At 45.1% G+C, this 15,614-nt stretch overlaps 1 protein-coding gene across 2 annotated transcripts in view; it reads left to right on the top strand.

Moving 5' to 3' along the window:
- Positions 1 to 15,614, top strand: part of avl9 (AVL9 homolog (S. cerevisiase)) — a 319,342-nt gene that overhangs the window by 181,899 nt on the left and 121,829 nt on the right. For both annotated transcript variants that reach the window (XR_010020391.1, XM_063067522.1), the window contains exon 10: positions 1,007 to 1,542. Coding sequence is in view for 1 of the 2 variants with exons in the window: in XM_063067522.1 (XP_062923592.1) it covers positions 1,007 to 1,542 (536 nt within the window). In the remaining variant the exon portion in view is untranslated. The remainder of the gene's footprint in view (positions 1 to 1,006; positions 1,543 to 15,614) is intronic.

Below are 15,614 nucleotides of genomic sequence, written 5' to 3'. Positions count from 1 at the left end.
GGCAAGACGAAGAACCCACAGCAGTCCTGGACAGACTACATGAAAGGCTTGGCAACCTGGCCCCCGTACCGAGTTCACAGCACAGACAGATCCCAACCTGTGTACCCAAAGACCTGCAGAACTGTAAGTTTGTATTCGTACGAAGCGGCGCACACCGGGCACCGCTACAGTGGCCGTACGAGGGGCCGTTCAAGGTGATCAGTAACAACGGGTCCACGTACATTCTGGACATTGGGGGGAAAGAGGAGGTTTTCACGGTGGACCAACTCAAACTGACCCATGTGGACTTGGCACAGCCGGTTGAGGTTCAGGCACCGTGGCGCAGAGGCAGACCTCCCAAACAGAGACTGATCCAGACTGTGGACACTGGGGGTGTATCGCTGGTTCTGGGGGACGGTTATGTGGCGACCCACTTTCTACACAAGCGAACCGGCTCACAAAATAGCCCTCGCGCGGGGAGAGACTTTTGTAATCACCTCTGACGTCATTTCTGCCCGCGGAGGGCTGGAAGGGAACTGCTTAAAAGCCTGTGCCACGAAGTTTGAATAAACGAGTCTCGAGTGTAACTTGCGGACTGCGTGTCGTTATTTCTAGCTCTCTGTGTAGCACATCACTACAATACAAGAGTACATGGCTTTAAGGTAAGGGGTGGGAAGTTCAAGGGGGATATTAGAGGAAGGTTTTTTACTCAGAGAGTGGTTGGTGCGTGGAATGCACTGCCTGAGTCAGTGGTGGAGGAAGATACACTAGTGAAGTTTAAGAGACTACTAGACAGGTATATTTAGGAATTTAAGGTGGGGGGCTATATGGGAGGTAGGTTGTGGGCCGAAGGGCCTTTACTGTGCTGAGCTATTCTATGTTTCATTTTTTAAAAAGCTAAGTTATGTATCTCAGTGGTCTCATGAGGAACATCGGACATATTTGTTCTGTTAATGGCTAATTCTTTGTATGTAAAGATTAGACTATATTCAATTTACAATCTGCTTTTATTTTGTACTTTTTTTAGGAATGATAGAACATGGTTTAGCAGATTCATCACAATATAAACCACGCAAGAGCACTTCCGAAGATGTTTTCCAGGAACATGGTCTAAATACTGAAGAATTTGTTTCCATTTCAGTGTCAGATGTTGCTGGAGTTACTTCAGAATTTGGTTTAGAAGCAAAATATTCAGCAGGCGATGATGAGACAAATGTTCCAGCAAAGGTGGTAACCTTTTCAGATGTACAAAGGTCTGAACAAGGGGATGATAGACTGCAGCTGCAATTACCACCTCCAGCACATATTTCACCTAACTCATCTGAAAGTGATTGGGAAACTTTGGACACAAGTGTTCTTGACGCAGACAATGGGACAAAGGAAGAGAGACTGAATGATAAGACCAACCAAAAAGAGGTTTTTATCTCAGATTCTATAGTTTCGCAGTTTTTACCAATCACTGTGCAACCACAAGCAAATACAGTTGAGACTGTGACAGCACCAGGTCTAATATCTGGTCTCAAGGAAGACCAGTATGGAATGCCCTTAGCTGTCTTTACAAAGGTAACTTTTATAAATATTCTCATTTAAATTTGACTAATTTAATCTAAGAAAGACTTGCTATGAACTTTATATTAGGCAGAAATATTTTAAATCTCAAAATTGTGGTACCGGTAGATAGTTTCTGTGAATCTATGTTCTAAAAATGTAGTTTAAGTAAACAAATTAAAAATATGCAATACCATCAGCATGGCTTTGTCAAAGGCAGGTTGTGCCTTGCTAGCCTGATTGCATTTTTTGAGGATGTGACTAAACACATTGATGAAGGTAGAGCAGTCAATGTAGTGTATATGGATTTCAGCAAGGCATTTGATAAGGTACTCAATGCAAGGCTTATAGAGAAAGTCAGGAGGCATAGGGTCCAAGGGAACATTGCTTTGTGGATCTAGAATTGGCTTGCCCACAGAAGGCAAAGAATGGTTGTAGACAGGCGACCAGTGGTATGCCTCAGGGATCTGTTCTGGGACCTCTTCTTGTCGTGATTTTTATAAATGACCTGGATGAGGAAGTGAAAGGATGGGTTAGTAAATTTGCTGATGACACAAAGGTTGGGAGTGTTGGGGATAGTGTGGAGGGCTGTCAGAGATTACAGCGGGACATTGATAGGATGCAAAACTGGGCTGAGAAGTAACAGATGGAGTTCAACCCAGATAAGTGTGAGGTGGTTCATTTTGGTAGGTCAAATTTGAAGACAGAATATAGTATTAATGGTAAGACTCTTGGCAGTGTGGAGGATCAGAGGGATCTTGGGATCCAAGTCCATAGGACACTCAATGCTGCTGCGCAGGTTGACTGGGTAAGAAAGCATTGGCCTTCATCAATCATGAGATTGAGTTTAAGAGCTGTGAAGTAATGTTGCAGCTATATAGAACCCTGGTCAGACCCCACTTGGAGTACTGTGCTCAGTTCTGGTCACCTCACTACAGGAAGGGTGTGGAAACTATAAAAAGGGTGCAAAGGAGATTTACAAAGATGTTGCCTGGATTGGGGAGTATACCTTATGAGAATAGGTTGAGTGAATTTGTTCTTTTCTCCTTGGAGCGATGGAGGATGAGAGGTGACCTGATAGAGGTGTATAAGATGAAGAGAGGCATTGATCGTGTGGATAGTCAGAGGTTTTTCCCAGGGCTGAAATGGCTAACACGAGGTGGCATAGTTTTAAGTTGCTTGGAAGTAGGTACAGAGGGGATGTCAGGGGTAAGTTTTTTACGCAGAGAGTAGTGAGTGCGTGGAATGGGCTGCCGGTGACTGGTGAGGTGGATACAGTAGGGTCTTTTAAGAGACTCTTGGATAGGTACATGAAGCTTAGAAAAATAGAGGGCTATGGGTAACCCTAGTAATTTCTAAAGTAAGTACATGTTTGGCACATCATTGTGGGCCGAAGGGCCTGTATTGTGCTATAGGTTTTCTATGATTCCATCTAAATGATCTTTCTTAATGCATTATGCATTTTTTGCCAAGATACTGTAAAATGTCAGACAGGGTACAGAGGAGATTAACCAGGTTATTGCCAACAAGGAGGAATTTTAGTTGGGAGAAGGTATTGGAAAAATCAGGACTGTTCGGAGGAGCTTAAGTGGTATCTTAATGAGAAGTTTTGACAGAGTGGAAAGGACTTCCAACATCTTTCCAGGTTAAGGTATTTTGTGTCTTTCAAACTCGATAACATGCATCAAATCTCTCTAAGACAAAAAAACTGCCTGCTGGTGATACTGAGCAGGTCAGGCAATATCTGTGGAGGGAAATGGATAGGCAATTTTTTTGGTCATGACCTTTCATCTGGACTGAATGAACAGAGGAGATAGAGCTGGTATAAGGATTCAAGAAACACGCAACAAAGTTGCTGGTGAACGCAGCAGGCCCGGCAGCATCTCTAGGAAGAGGTACAGTCAACGTTTCAGGCCGAGACCCTTCGTCAGGACTAACTGAAGGAAGAGTTAGTAAGAGATTTGAAAGTGGGAGGGGGATGGGGAGATCCAAAATGATAGGAGAAGACAGGAGGGGGAGGGATGGAGCCAAGAGCTGGACAGGTGGTTGGCAAAGGGGATATGAGAGGATCATGGGACAGGAGGTCCAGGGAGAAAGACAAGGGGGGGGGTGGGGAAACCAGAGGATGGGCAAGGGGTATAGTCAGAGGGATAGAGGGAGAAAAAGGATGGGGTACGAGGGGGAGGTGGGGCATTAGCGGAAGTTAGTGTTCATGCCATCAGGTTGGAGGCTACCCAGACGGAATATAAGGTGTTGTTCCTCCAACCTGAGTGTGGCTTCATCTTTACAGTAGAGGAGGCCGTGGATATCTTTACAGTAGAGGAGGCCGTGGATATTTTTACAGTAGAGGAGGTCGTGGATAATGCCCCACCTACCCCTCGTACCCCATCCGTTATTTATTTTTATACACATATTCACTCTCCTTTTTCTCCCTCTGTCCCTCTGACTATACCCCTTGCCCATCCTCTGGTTCCACCCCCCCCCCCGTCTTTCTCCCTGGACCTCCTGTCCCATGATCCTCTCATATCCCTTTTGCCAATCAACTGTCCAGCTCTTGGCTCCATCCCTCCCCCTCCTGTCTTCTCCTATCATTTTGGATCTCCCCCTCCCCCTCTCACTTTCAAATCTCTTACTAACTCTTCCTTCAGTTAGTCCTGACGAAGGGTCTCGGCCGGAAACGTCGACTGTACCTCTTCCTAGAGATGCTGCCTGGCCTGCTGCGTTCACCAGCAACTTTGATGTATGTTGCTTGAATTTCCAGCATCTGCAGTATTCCTGTTATAAGGATTCAAGATGTCATTTCTTGTACACATGTGCAAGGAGAACAAAGTAATTGTTTCTCTGGATCAGGTACAGCATAAAAAATAACAGAATACGATAAAGAACACAATAATAAAAAATACACATGATATATATAAATACATAAGATAGCTCTTATACATAGATTGATTGTGTGTTTCTAAAATGACTTTTCCTAGATACTGCCTGGCCCGCTGAGTTCCTCCAGCATTTTGTGTGTGATACTAGGATTTTCAGCATCTGCAGGATTTTCTCTTGTTTGTGAAGGGACGGAGAGGTTATAGATTTCAGTAAAAACTTCTGTCAGCTAGTCAGTGCAGTCCCTGAGGACCCACCCAGGTATGCCATCTGGTGCAGCAGCTCTGTGTGCGTTAATACTACAGAGAGTATGCCTCTCCTCATGTCCTCAGCTTCAGCACTGTGTTCTTGGGTGTTAATATGTTCATCTCTGCTTCGTTATTGTCCCTGTCAAACCGAGCAAAGAAGTTGTTTAGCTCCTTAGTTGATGTGGCGCCACTGTTAGCAGGGCAGGAGATATTTCCTTTGTAGTCAGTGATGGACATGATGCCTTCCCGCATGTGTCCGGGGTTGGTGGCATTATTGAAGGCATGTATCTATCTGTTGTGCAAATCTGTACTTCGCGGTTTTGATGCCTCTTTTAAGGTTTGATTGGCTTTGCTGTATGCTGCAGCATCACTGGATCTGTAAGCAGCATCCCGAGCCTTGAGTAGGTTCTGGATTTTGTTGTTTATCCATGGCTTCTGATTCAGGAATACACGGATGTTTTTATTACTAGTGATGTTGTCTACACAGTATTTGATATAGTGCATGACCATGGTGTGTATTCCTCAAAGTCATTTCCCGAATCGTGCATTGCTTGGCATGCAAATAGGTTCTAGTCTATGCACGCGAAGCAGTCCTGAAGGCGTGAGACAGCTCCTTCAGGCCATACTCTCACTGACTTGGTAATCAGTTTTGCCTTTCCTATCACTGGTCTTTAGGCCGGAACTAGAAATAAAGACTAGTAGTCAGACAGTTCCAGATTAGGGCATGAATATGCCCTGTATGCGCCAATAATACTGGTGTAAAAAATGTTGGAGTATATGGGTGGAGTCTGCACTTGGGGTGCCTTTGCTGTCCAGTTTCTCCCTTAGCTTGATCTAGAATATTTCTCGGAGACCAAAGGGCTATATCCATCTGGAGTATCTTCGACCGTAGGCCCCTTTTCCTTATTTCCAGCTTGATAGCTAGTCTGATTTTCGCCCTGTTCAGTCTGTGATATGTTTAACAGTTTGTGCTTGACATGACCCTGGTCTGTAGAACATCCGACACATCCTTTCTGTACACCAGGATGCAGTCCAGGAGGTGACGGTGTTTGGATCAGGGGTGTCTCCAGTTTGTCTTGAACCTGGCTTTCTGTTGAAACTGTGTATTTGTTATAACCAGGCCTAATACTGTGCAGAGCTCCAGGAGCGTCCTCCTGTTGTCATTGCAGTTTCCAACACCATGATAACCAAGACTCCCAGCCATACCTCGACATCTCTATCCACCCTGGCATTGAAGTCTTGTCTACCTTATATGTTTCCAATAGGAGGGACTTCAGCTCCCCATAGAACATCTCTTTGGCAGCTGGATCTGCTTGCAGTATGGAGGCGTAGACACTTACAAGGTTGACAATTGGTTGTCTTTCAGCGGGAGTCATAGCAGCATAAGTCGATCTGAGTGTCCGACTTGTAGGCTTTGAAGCTTATTTACGGTGATATATTTGTCCATGAAGCCTATCCCGGAGAGTCTATTCTCTTGGCTGCTTCTGCTGACCAGAGGAGAGCGTAGCCTGCACTATGCTTGATCAAAGATCCTCAATCAGCAAAACGTACTTTGCTTATAGCAGAGATGTCAATGTCCAGCTGAGCTAGTTCTTGTACCACGAGCGCTGAGTGTTGGGGTTGGTCACTTTCAGTAGAATCCTGCATTGTCTGTTCATTCCAGCATGCGATTTTGAGATATGTTGACTAATTTATTTTCCTTTCTCTTACTGCTTGACTGAGATGCCTGTTGGCTGTGGCACGCCAACCAGTTGGTGGTGAGGCAAGCTTTTTTTGGACCACCTTTTTTAGGTACATCTCCATCTGGAGCAAGCAGTGCTATCCCTGAAGAGGGCAGCTTGGTCACTCAGAGGGGTGCCAAATGTTGTTGCCTCAGGTCAACAGACAGACGACCCATGGGTCTGAACCGCCTACGTGCAGAGTTGACACTGCGACTTACAGTGTCATCTAACACCTGTCGTTTTGCCCCAAGGATACGGCTGTCGAGGTAGTTGGGTACTCCTCAAGAAGAAACGAGGACTGGTTTGATGAAAGTGATGTTGAAATTCGGAACCTGCTTGTGATGGAATCTTAAGTTTTATTCATTATGGAATGTGCCTTTAAGAATCATGCCTGTAAAAGAGAGAGAGAGAGAGAGAGACGTACAGTGCAAATAGCTTGCTGCACAGAGAGAGAGAGAGGGAGGAGCTACATGAAGGACAGCTGGTGATCGGCACACTGGTATTTAAACTAGCGTAATTGTCTCTTTGGCAGGACATGCAGACGCCACTTAACTTTTAAGTGCCCACAAGGGTGGGGCTGAGGATCGATTAAGGGGAATCAATCCGTGACTATCAGTGCGTGTAGGGGCGACCCTGTAGAATCTACCGGTGTGTCTAACCCTTGCCTGGGTTGGTAGATATCACTTGAAGATGGCGCTCTTAAGTTGGTCAAGTTTAGCTAACTTGGAAGATTTGGAGGACATCGAGGAAGATCGACGACACCTGTTACTTGGATTACAAATCTCTTTCTCTCACTTCAATCCCATGGACTGAACTGATTTCCCTTACCACACCATCGTAAGACTGTATCACTTACCACCCTTGCTTTGAAGAAGCTTGGGGATTTATCTATACACCTATATATGCATAACACCATTAACTCTTGATTTACCTGGTTTAAGTTACTATCTGACATAGTTACTAATAAAGTAGTGTTTTGTTAACAGCAAAACCAGACTCCGGGTGTGTTCTATTGCTGCTGATACTTTTACAGGGTTGCGTGTACGTGACACTGCTGAAGAAGAAATGTGCTTCCCATCAAGTGGTGCTGTCTAGACCTGACGACCAGACGGCCAAGGCAGAATACAGAGCTGCGTTTTGCACCTGTCCAAGTCGAGCTGAGACAGGTGCGAAATGATTGGTGGACTACCCGAGCAGAACAAGCGTAGCACTATTCAGACACTGGCAACGCTCAAGCTTTCTGCGAATGGCTGCATGTAGTGTATGGTTTCGTCAGGTTCAAACTCCTCTATGATCATCCGATTTCTTCAGCCCACTGACAAACAGGAAGCAATCATGAGGCAATGGACAAAGTATTATGAGAACCTTTTTGGGGATAATCATCAAATATGAAAAGCATCCATTGAAATGATTCCCCCAGCATGAGGTCAGGCTTAAGCTTGGTGGCCCACCAGCTCTGGACGCAGTCAGTCACTATTTCTAAGCTAAAATGCCATAAAGCTCCAGGCATTGATGGAATCCTAGCGAAAACGTACAAAATGGACAGAGACATTCTTCTGAGTGAACTCACAAACCTGTTCACACTCTGTTGGGAAAAAGGTTCAGTCCCCAGTGATCTAATTGATGTTTTAATTGTTTCCCTGTACAAGAATAAAGGGGGGAAATTGGATTGCTCTAACTACAGAGGCATTACCTGCTGTCCCCTGCCGGGAAGATTCTCACCAGAATTCTCTTGGACAGAATCATCCCTACCATTGCCGAAGGCAACCTCACAGAGCGAATAGAGGCACGTCGACATAATCGTCATCCTGAACCAGATACAGGACAAGTGGCTTGAACAGAACAAGGGACTGTACACGGCTTTCATTGACCTGACCAATGCCTTTGATACAGTCAGTCACGATGGTCTCTGGAAGATTCTGTTGAAACTTGGCTGTCCCCCAAAATTCCTCACCATCCTGCAGCAGCTCCATGAAGGCCAAGGCAGTCAGGTTAAACACAACAGCGACCTGTCTGACCCATTCCCTATCAGTACTGGCATAAACTAAGCCTGTGTTTTGGCAGCAATGCTCTTCACCATCTTTTCAGCATGGTGCTACGGGAAGCGAAAGAGACCACTTCGGAGAGCATCTATATTCTGTTCTGTTCTGCTCCGACGGAAATATTTTCAACTTCCTCTACCTTCTCACCCAAACAAAAACCATGCAAGAGCCCATTCTCGAAGTGACTATATACAGACGACTGTGTTCTCACACACACACAGGATGTGCTACAGCCTGCAGTCATTCAGTTTGCCCAGGCTGCAGGGGCTTTCGGGTTAGTGGTCTGTCTGAAGAACACAATGATCCCACATCGGAAGTCCCCTCGTAGCGTGTGTTACCAGCCTCAGATCACCATTGACGACCACCCTCTCACCAGGTTGAGCAGTTCACCTATCTGGGCTGCGTCATCTCCAGCGATGCTACGGTAGTACGGGGTGTTGACAGTTGACTCACCAGAGGCAGCAGTGGCTTTGGGCACTTGCAGAAACATGTAGAAGAACCATCAGCTGTATCTGTCCACACAAATCTGGGTGTACAGGGCTGCTGTTATCACAACACTGCTATAAGGTTCTGTAGCCTGTGTCTTGCATCACAAGCAAATCCAGTTGTTTGAGCGCTTCCATCAGCGCTGCCTCTGTTCCATCATGGGTATCGGCTGGCAGGATCATGTATCCAACAATGAAGTCCTGGACAAGGCTCAACTTCCAAGCATTGAAGCTACTTTGCTGCTCAAGTAGCTCTGCTGGTCAGGCTATGTGTCTCACTTAGACAACTCCAGGTTACCGAAAGCAGTACTCTACGAAGGACTCTCTCAGGGGAAGGGAAATTATGGTGCCTCGCACAAGAGATACAAAGACCAACTTAAGCCACAGTTCTCTTGGGCAAATATTGAAGTCAATGAGTGGCAGCAGCTGGCTTGTGACAGTGGCCGCTGGAGAACACTGATCGATGGAGGAGCCAAGAATTTTGAGGAATCCAGGAAGCTGAAGAGAAGAGGAGATGCAGGAAGGGTCCTACTACCCAAGAGCCTCCATCCCAGCTGTTCCCATGTCCCTACTGCTCCAGAGTCTGCAGATCCAGAATTGGCCTCTACAGTCACTAACGATCGTGCCATCGCTCCCTAGGACTCTTCTTCCCTCTTGATCTTTGCAAGTGAAGAACCAGCTATCATGATCAGTGGGGGAGATGTTGCTTAGGGAAAGTAACTGTGTTTGAGTCTGGTGGTCCTGGTTTGGAGGCTACAAAGCATCCTCCCGGATGGGAGTGGGACTAACAGTCCTTGACCAGGGTAGGTGGGTTCCTTCATGATGTGGCAGATCTTTGTGCAGGGGAACACTTTGCATCTAGTGATCATAATTACATTAGTTTCTTGGTAAATATGGGAAAAGATCTGGTCTGTCAGTTGATAATCTAAATTAGAAAAAGGCCAATTTTGATGAAATCAGAAAGGATCTGGCAAGTGGATTTGTACAGGCTATTTTCTGGCTAAGGTGTACTTGGTAAGTGAGAGGCCTTCAAAAGAGAAATTTTGAGAGTAATAAGCTTGTATATACCTGTCAGGATAAAGGTGATGACAACATTTGCAGGGAAACTTGGTTTTCAAGAGATATTGAGGCCCTGGTTAAGAAAAAATGGTGGTGCATAACAGATATAAGCAGGTAGGAACAAATGATGTGCTTATGGAGTATATGCAATGCAAGAGGGCACTTAAGAAAGAAATCAGGAGGGCTAAAGGAAGGCATGTGGTTGCCCAGCAAACAAGTTGAAGGAGAATCCTAAGGGATGCTACAGATATGTTGTATCAAAAGGATTGTAAGGGACAAAATCGGTCATCTGGAAGATCAGAATGGTAATCCATGTGTAGGGCCAAAAGAGATGGGGGGATCTTAAATGAATTCTTTGCATCTTTATTTACTGAGAAGACAGACATAGAGACTATAGAAGTGCGGCAAAGTGGCATCAACTTCGTGCATCAGTGGGTGGAGATGTTGCTCAGGTTTACTGCTTGGTGAATTACAGGGATTACAGAAGAGGCGATGTTTGCTGTTCTGAGGCAAATCAGGGTGGATAAATCCCCAGGGCCTGACAAGTTGTTCACTCAGACCCTGTGGGAGGTAAGTGCAGAAATTGCCAAGGACCCTAGCAGAAATATTTAAATCATCCTTAGTGATGGGTGAGGTACCAGAGGATTGAAGGATAGCAATGCTGTTCCACTGTTTAAGAAAGACTCTAAAAATAAACCAGGAAATTATAGGCTGGTTAGCATGACGTAAGTAATGGGAAAGTTATTGAAGGGTATTCTGAGGGACTGGATAGATGAGTGTTTGGATAGACATGTATTGATTAAGCATAGTCAGCTTGGCTTTGTGCATGGTAGGTCATGGCTAACCAATCTTAAGAGTTTTTCAGGGAAGTTACTGGGAAAGTTGATGAAGGCAAGACAGAGGATGTTGTCCACATGGACTTTAGCAAGGCATTTGACAACATTTGCATGGAAGGTTAGTCAAGAAGGTTCAGTCGCTCGGCATTCATGATGATGATGTAAATTGGATTAGACATTGGCTTTTTGGGAGAAACCAAAGAGTGGTAGTAGAGGGTTGCCTCTCTTACTGGAGGCCTGTGACAATTAAGAGTGCCACAGGGATCAATGCTGGGTCTGTTACTGTTTGTCACCTATATCAAACGTGGCTAACTGGATCAGCAAATTTGCAGATGACAACAAGATTGGAAGTGGCTGATGAAATTTAACGTAGACAAGTCTGAGGTGTTGCACTTCAGTAGGACTAACCAGGGTAGGTCTTACACAGTGAATGGTAGAGCACCGAGGAGTGCAGTAGAACAAAAGGATCTGGGAATACAAGTACAGAATTCATTGAAAGTGGCATCACAGTTAGATAGGGTCATAAAGAAAGCTTTTGGCATATTGGCCATCATTAATCAAAGTATAGAGTACAGGAGATGGGGCATTATGTTGAAGTTGTATAGGACATAGTTGAGGCCTAATTTGGAGTGTGTGTGCAGTTTTGGTCACTTACCTACAGGAAAAATGTAAATAAGTTTTTTTTTCCACTGAGGTTTGGTGTGGATACAACTAGAGGTGAAGCGTTAAGGGTAAAAGGTGAAAAGTTTAAAGGGAACATAGGGGGAAGCTTCTTCACTCAGAGGGTCATGAAAGTGTGGAACGAGCTGCCAGCTCAAGTGGTGCATGCGAGCACAATTTGAACATTTAGACCATAAGACAAAGGAGCAGAAATCGGCCATTCGGCCCATCGAGTCTGCTCTGCCATTTTATCATGAGCTGATCCATTCTCCCATTTAGTCCCACTCCCCACCTTCTCACCATAATCTTTGATGCCCTGGCTACTCAGATACCTATCAATCTCTGCCTTAAATACACCCAATGACTTGGCCTCCACTGCCGCCCATGGCAACAAATTCCATAGATTCACCACCCTCTGGCTAAAAAAATTTCTTTGCATCTCTGTTCTGAATGGGCACCCTTCAATCCTTAAGTCATGCCCTCTCATACTAGACTCCTCCATCCTGGGAAACAACTTTGCCACATCCACTCTGTCCATGTCTTTCAACATTCAAAATGTTTCTATGAGGTCCCCCATCATTCTTCTAAATTCCAAGGAATACAGTCCAAGAGCGGACAAATGTTCCTCATATGTTAACCCTCTCATTCCCGGAATCTTTCTAGTAAATCTTCTCTGTAACCGTCAGCACATCCTTTCTTAAATAAGGAGACCAAAACTGCCTACAGTACTGCAAGTGAGGTCTCACCAGCGCCTTATAGAGCCTCAACATCACACCCCTGCTCCTATTCCTCTAGAAATGAATGGCAACATTGCATTCGCCTTCTACACCACCAACTCAACCTGGAGGTTAAGGGTATCCTTCACGAGGACGCCCAAGTCCCGTTGCATCTCAGAACTTTGAATTCTCTCCCCATTTAAATAATAGTCTGCTCGTTTATTTCTTCTGCCAAAGTGCATAACCATACACTTTCCAACATTGTATTTCATTTGCCACTTCTTTGCCATTCTTCCAATCTATCCAAGTCTCTCTGCAGATTCTCTGTTTCCTCAGCACTACCGGCCCCTCCACTTATCTTCGTATCATCAGCAAACTTAGCCACAAAGCCATCTATTCCATAATCCAAATCGTTGATGTACAACGTAAAAAGAAGTGGCCCCAACAAGGACCCCTGTGGAACACCACTGGTAACTGGCAGCCAACCAGAATAGGATCCCTTTATTCCCACTCTCTGTTTCCTACCAATCAGCCAACGCTCTATCCACGTATGTAACTTTCCTGTAATTCCGTGGGCTCTTATCTTGTTAAGTAGCCTCATGTGTGGCACCTTGTCAAAGGCCTTCTGAAAATCCAATATACAACATCCACTGCATCTCCCTTGTCTAGCCTACTGGTAATTTCCTCAAAAAATTGAAATAGATTTGTCAGGCAGGATTTTCCTTTAAGGAAACCATGCTGAGTTCTGCCTCTCTTGTCATGCCTCCAGGTACTCCTTAAGGGAGCTAGGGCTTTACTCTTTGGAGAGAAGGAGGATGAGAGGAGACATGATAGAAGTGTACAAGATAATAAGAGGAATAGATAGAGTGGATAGCCAGTGCCTCTTCCCCAGGGCACCACTGTTATATACAAGAGGACATGGCTTTAAGGTAAGGGGTGAAAAGTTCAAGGGGGATATTAGAGGAAGGTTTTTTACTCGGAGAGTGGTTGGTGCGTGGAATGCACTGCCTGAGTCAGTGGTGGAGGCAGATACACTAGTGAAGTTTAAGAGACTACTGGACAGGTATATGGAGGAATTTAAGTTGGGGGCTTATATGGGAGGCAGGGTTTGAGGGTTGGCACAACATTGTGGGCCGAAGGGCCTGTATTGTGCTATACTATTCTATGTTCTATGTAACCTCATCGTTGTCAATCCACTCCAACAACTTCCCAACCACCAATGTCAAGCTAACAGGTCTATAATTTCCTTTTTGCTTCCTTGCCCCCTTCTTAAATAGCGGAGTGACATTTGCAATCTTCCAGTCCTCCGGAACCATGCCAGAATCTATCAACTTTTGAAAGATCATCGCTAATGCCTCCGCAATCTCCACAATCTCCACAGCTACTTCCTTCAGAACACGCGGGTGCATTCCATCTGGTCCAGGAGATTTATCTACCTTTAGCCTATTCAGCTTCCTGAGTACTTTCTCTGTCGTAATTGTGACTGCGCACACTTCTCTTCCCTGCCACCCTTGAGTGTCCGGTATACTACTGATGTCTTTCTCAGTGAAGACTGATGCAAAATACTCGTTCAGTTCCTCCGCCATCTCCTTATCTCCCATTACAATTTCTCCAGCATCATTTTCTATCAGTGCTATAAGTACTCTCACCTGTCTTTTACTCTTTATATACTTGAAAAAGCTTTTAGTATCCTCTTTGATATTATTAGCTAGCTTCCTTTCATAGTTCATCTTTTCCCTCTTAATGACCTTCTTGGTTTCCTTTTGTAAGGTTTTAAAAACTTCCCAATCCTCTGTCTTCCAACTAATTTTTGCTTCCTTGTTTGCCCTCTCCTTTGCTTTAACTTTGGCTTTGACTTCTCTTGTTGCATCCTTTTTCCGTTCGAAAATTTCTTCTTTTTCAGAATATACCTGTCTTGCACCTTCCTCACTTCTTGCATAAACTCCAGCCACTGCTGCTCTGCCGTCCTTCCCACCAGTGTTCCTTTCCAGTCAACTTTAGCCAGTTCCTCTCTCACGCCACTGTAATTTCCTTTACTCCACTGAAATACCGACACATCAGATTTCGGCTTCTCTTTTTCTAATTTCACAGTGAACTCAATCATGTTATGATCACTTCAGGGTTCCTTCACCTCAATCTCTCTAATCACCTCCAGTTCATTACACAATACCCAATCCAGTAGAGCCGATCCCCTATTGGGCTCAACAACAAGCTGTTCTAAAAAGCCATTTCGCAGACATTCGACAAATTCTCTCTCTTGAGATCCAGTGCCGACCTGATTTTCCCAATCCACTGGCATGTTAAAATCCCCCACAATTATCATAACACTGCCCTTCTGACAAACCTTTTCTATTTCCTGTTGTAATTTGTAGTGCACATCGCTGCAACTGTTTGGAGGCCTGTATATAACTGTCATCAGGGTCCTTTTACCCCTGCGATTTCTTAGCTCAACCCATAAAGATACTGCATCTTCGATCCTATGTCACCTCTTTCTAATGATTTAATATCATTTCTTACCAATAAAGCCACGCCTCCCCCTCTGCCTACCTTCCTATCCTTCCGATACACCGTGTATCCTTGGACGTTCATCTCCCAGAGACATGCATCCTTTAGCCAGGTCTCAGTGATGGCCATAATATCATACCTGCTAATCTGTAGCTGTATGACAAGTTCATCCACCTTATTCCTTTATGCTGCATGCATTTAAGTATAACACCTTAAGACCAGTATTTGGTACTGCAACTTTATTGCACTGCAACTCATCCCAATGGCTACAAATTTGCCCCATCACCTGCCTGTCTTTCCTGACATCTTTACTGTTCACTATCTTAGATTTATTTCTGTTTTCCACTTCCTCCGCTCTATCATTCCGGTTCCCACCCCCTGCCAAATTATTTAAACCCTCCCTAACAGCTCTATTAAACCTTCCCGCCAGGATATTGGTCCCCTTCGGGTTCAGGTGTAACCCATCCATTTTGAACAGGTCATACTTCCCCCAGAAGAGATCCCAATGATCCAAGAATCTGAAGCCCTGCCCCCTGCACCAGTTTCTCAGCCACGCATTCATCTGCCTGATCCTACTATTCTTGCCCTCACTAGCACATGGCACAGGTAGCAATCCCGAGATTACTACCCTGGGGATCCTGCTTCTCAGCTTCCTTCCTAACTCCCGGAAATCTCTCTTCAGGACTTCCTCCCTTCTCCTATCTATGTCATTGGTACCAACATGTACCAAGACAACTGGCTGCTCGCCCTTTCCCTTCAGAATATTCTGGACCCGATCCGAGACATCCCATACCCTGGCACCTGGGAGGCAACACACCATGCGGGTATCTCTATCAGGTTCACAGAATCTCTTGTCTGTTCCCCTGACTATGGAATCCCCTATGACTACCGCATTCCTCCTCTCCCTCCTTCCCTCCTGCACAACAGTGCCAGGCTCA

This window comes from Mobula hypostoma, chromosome 1 (assembly GCF_963921235.1).
Source record: "Mobula hypostoma chromosome 1, sMobHyp1.1, whole genome shotgun sequence".
In the NCBI taxonomy this organism is placed as follows: Eukaryota; Metazoa; Chordata; class Chondrichthyes; order Myliobatiformes; family Myliobatidae; genus Mobula; species Mobula hypostoma.
Note: the sequence above shows the minus strand (reverse complement) of the source record. Positions and strands in the feature narration are given on the sequence as shown.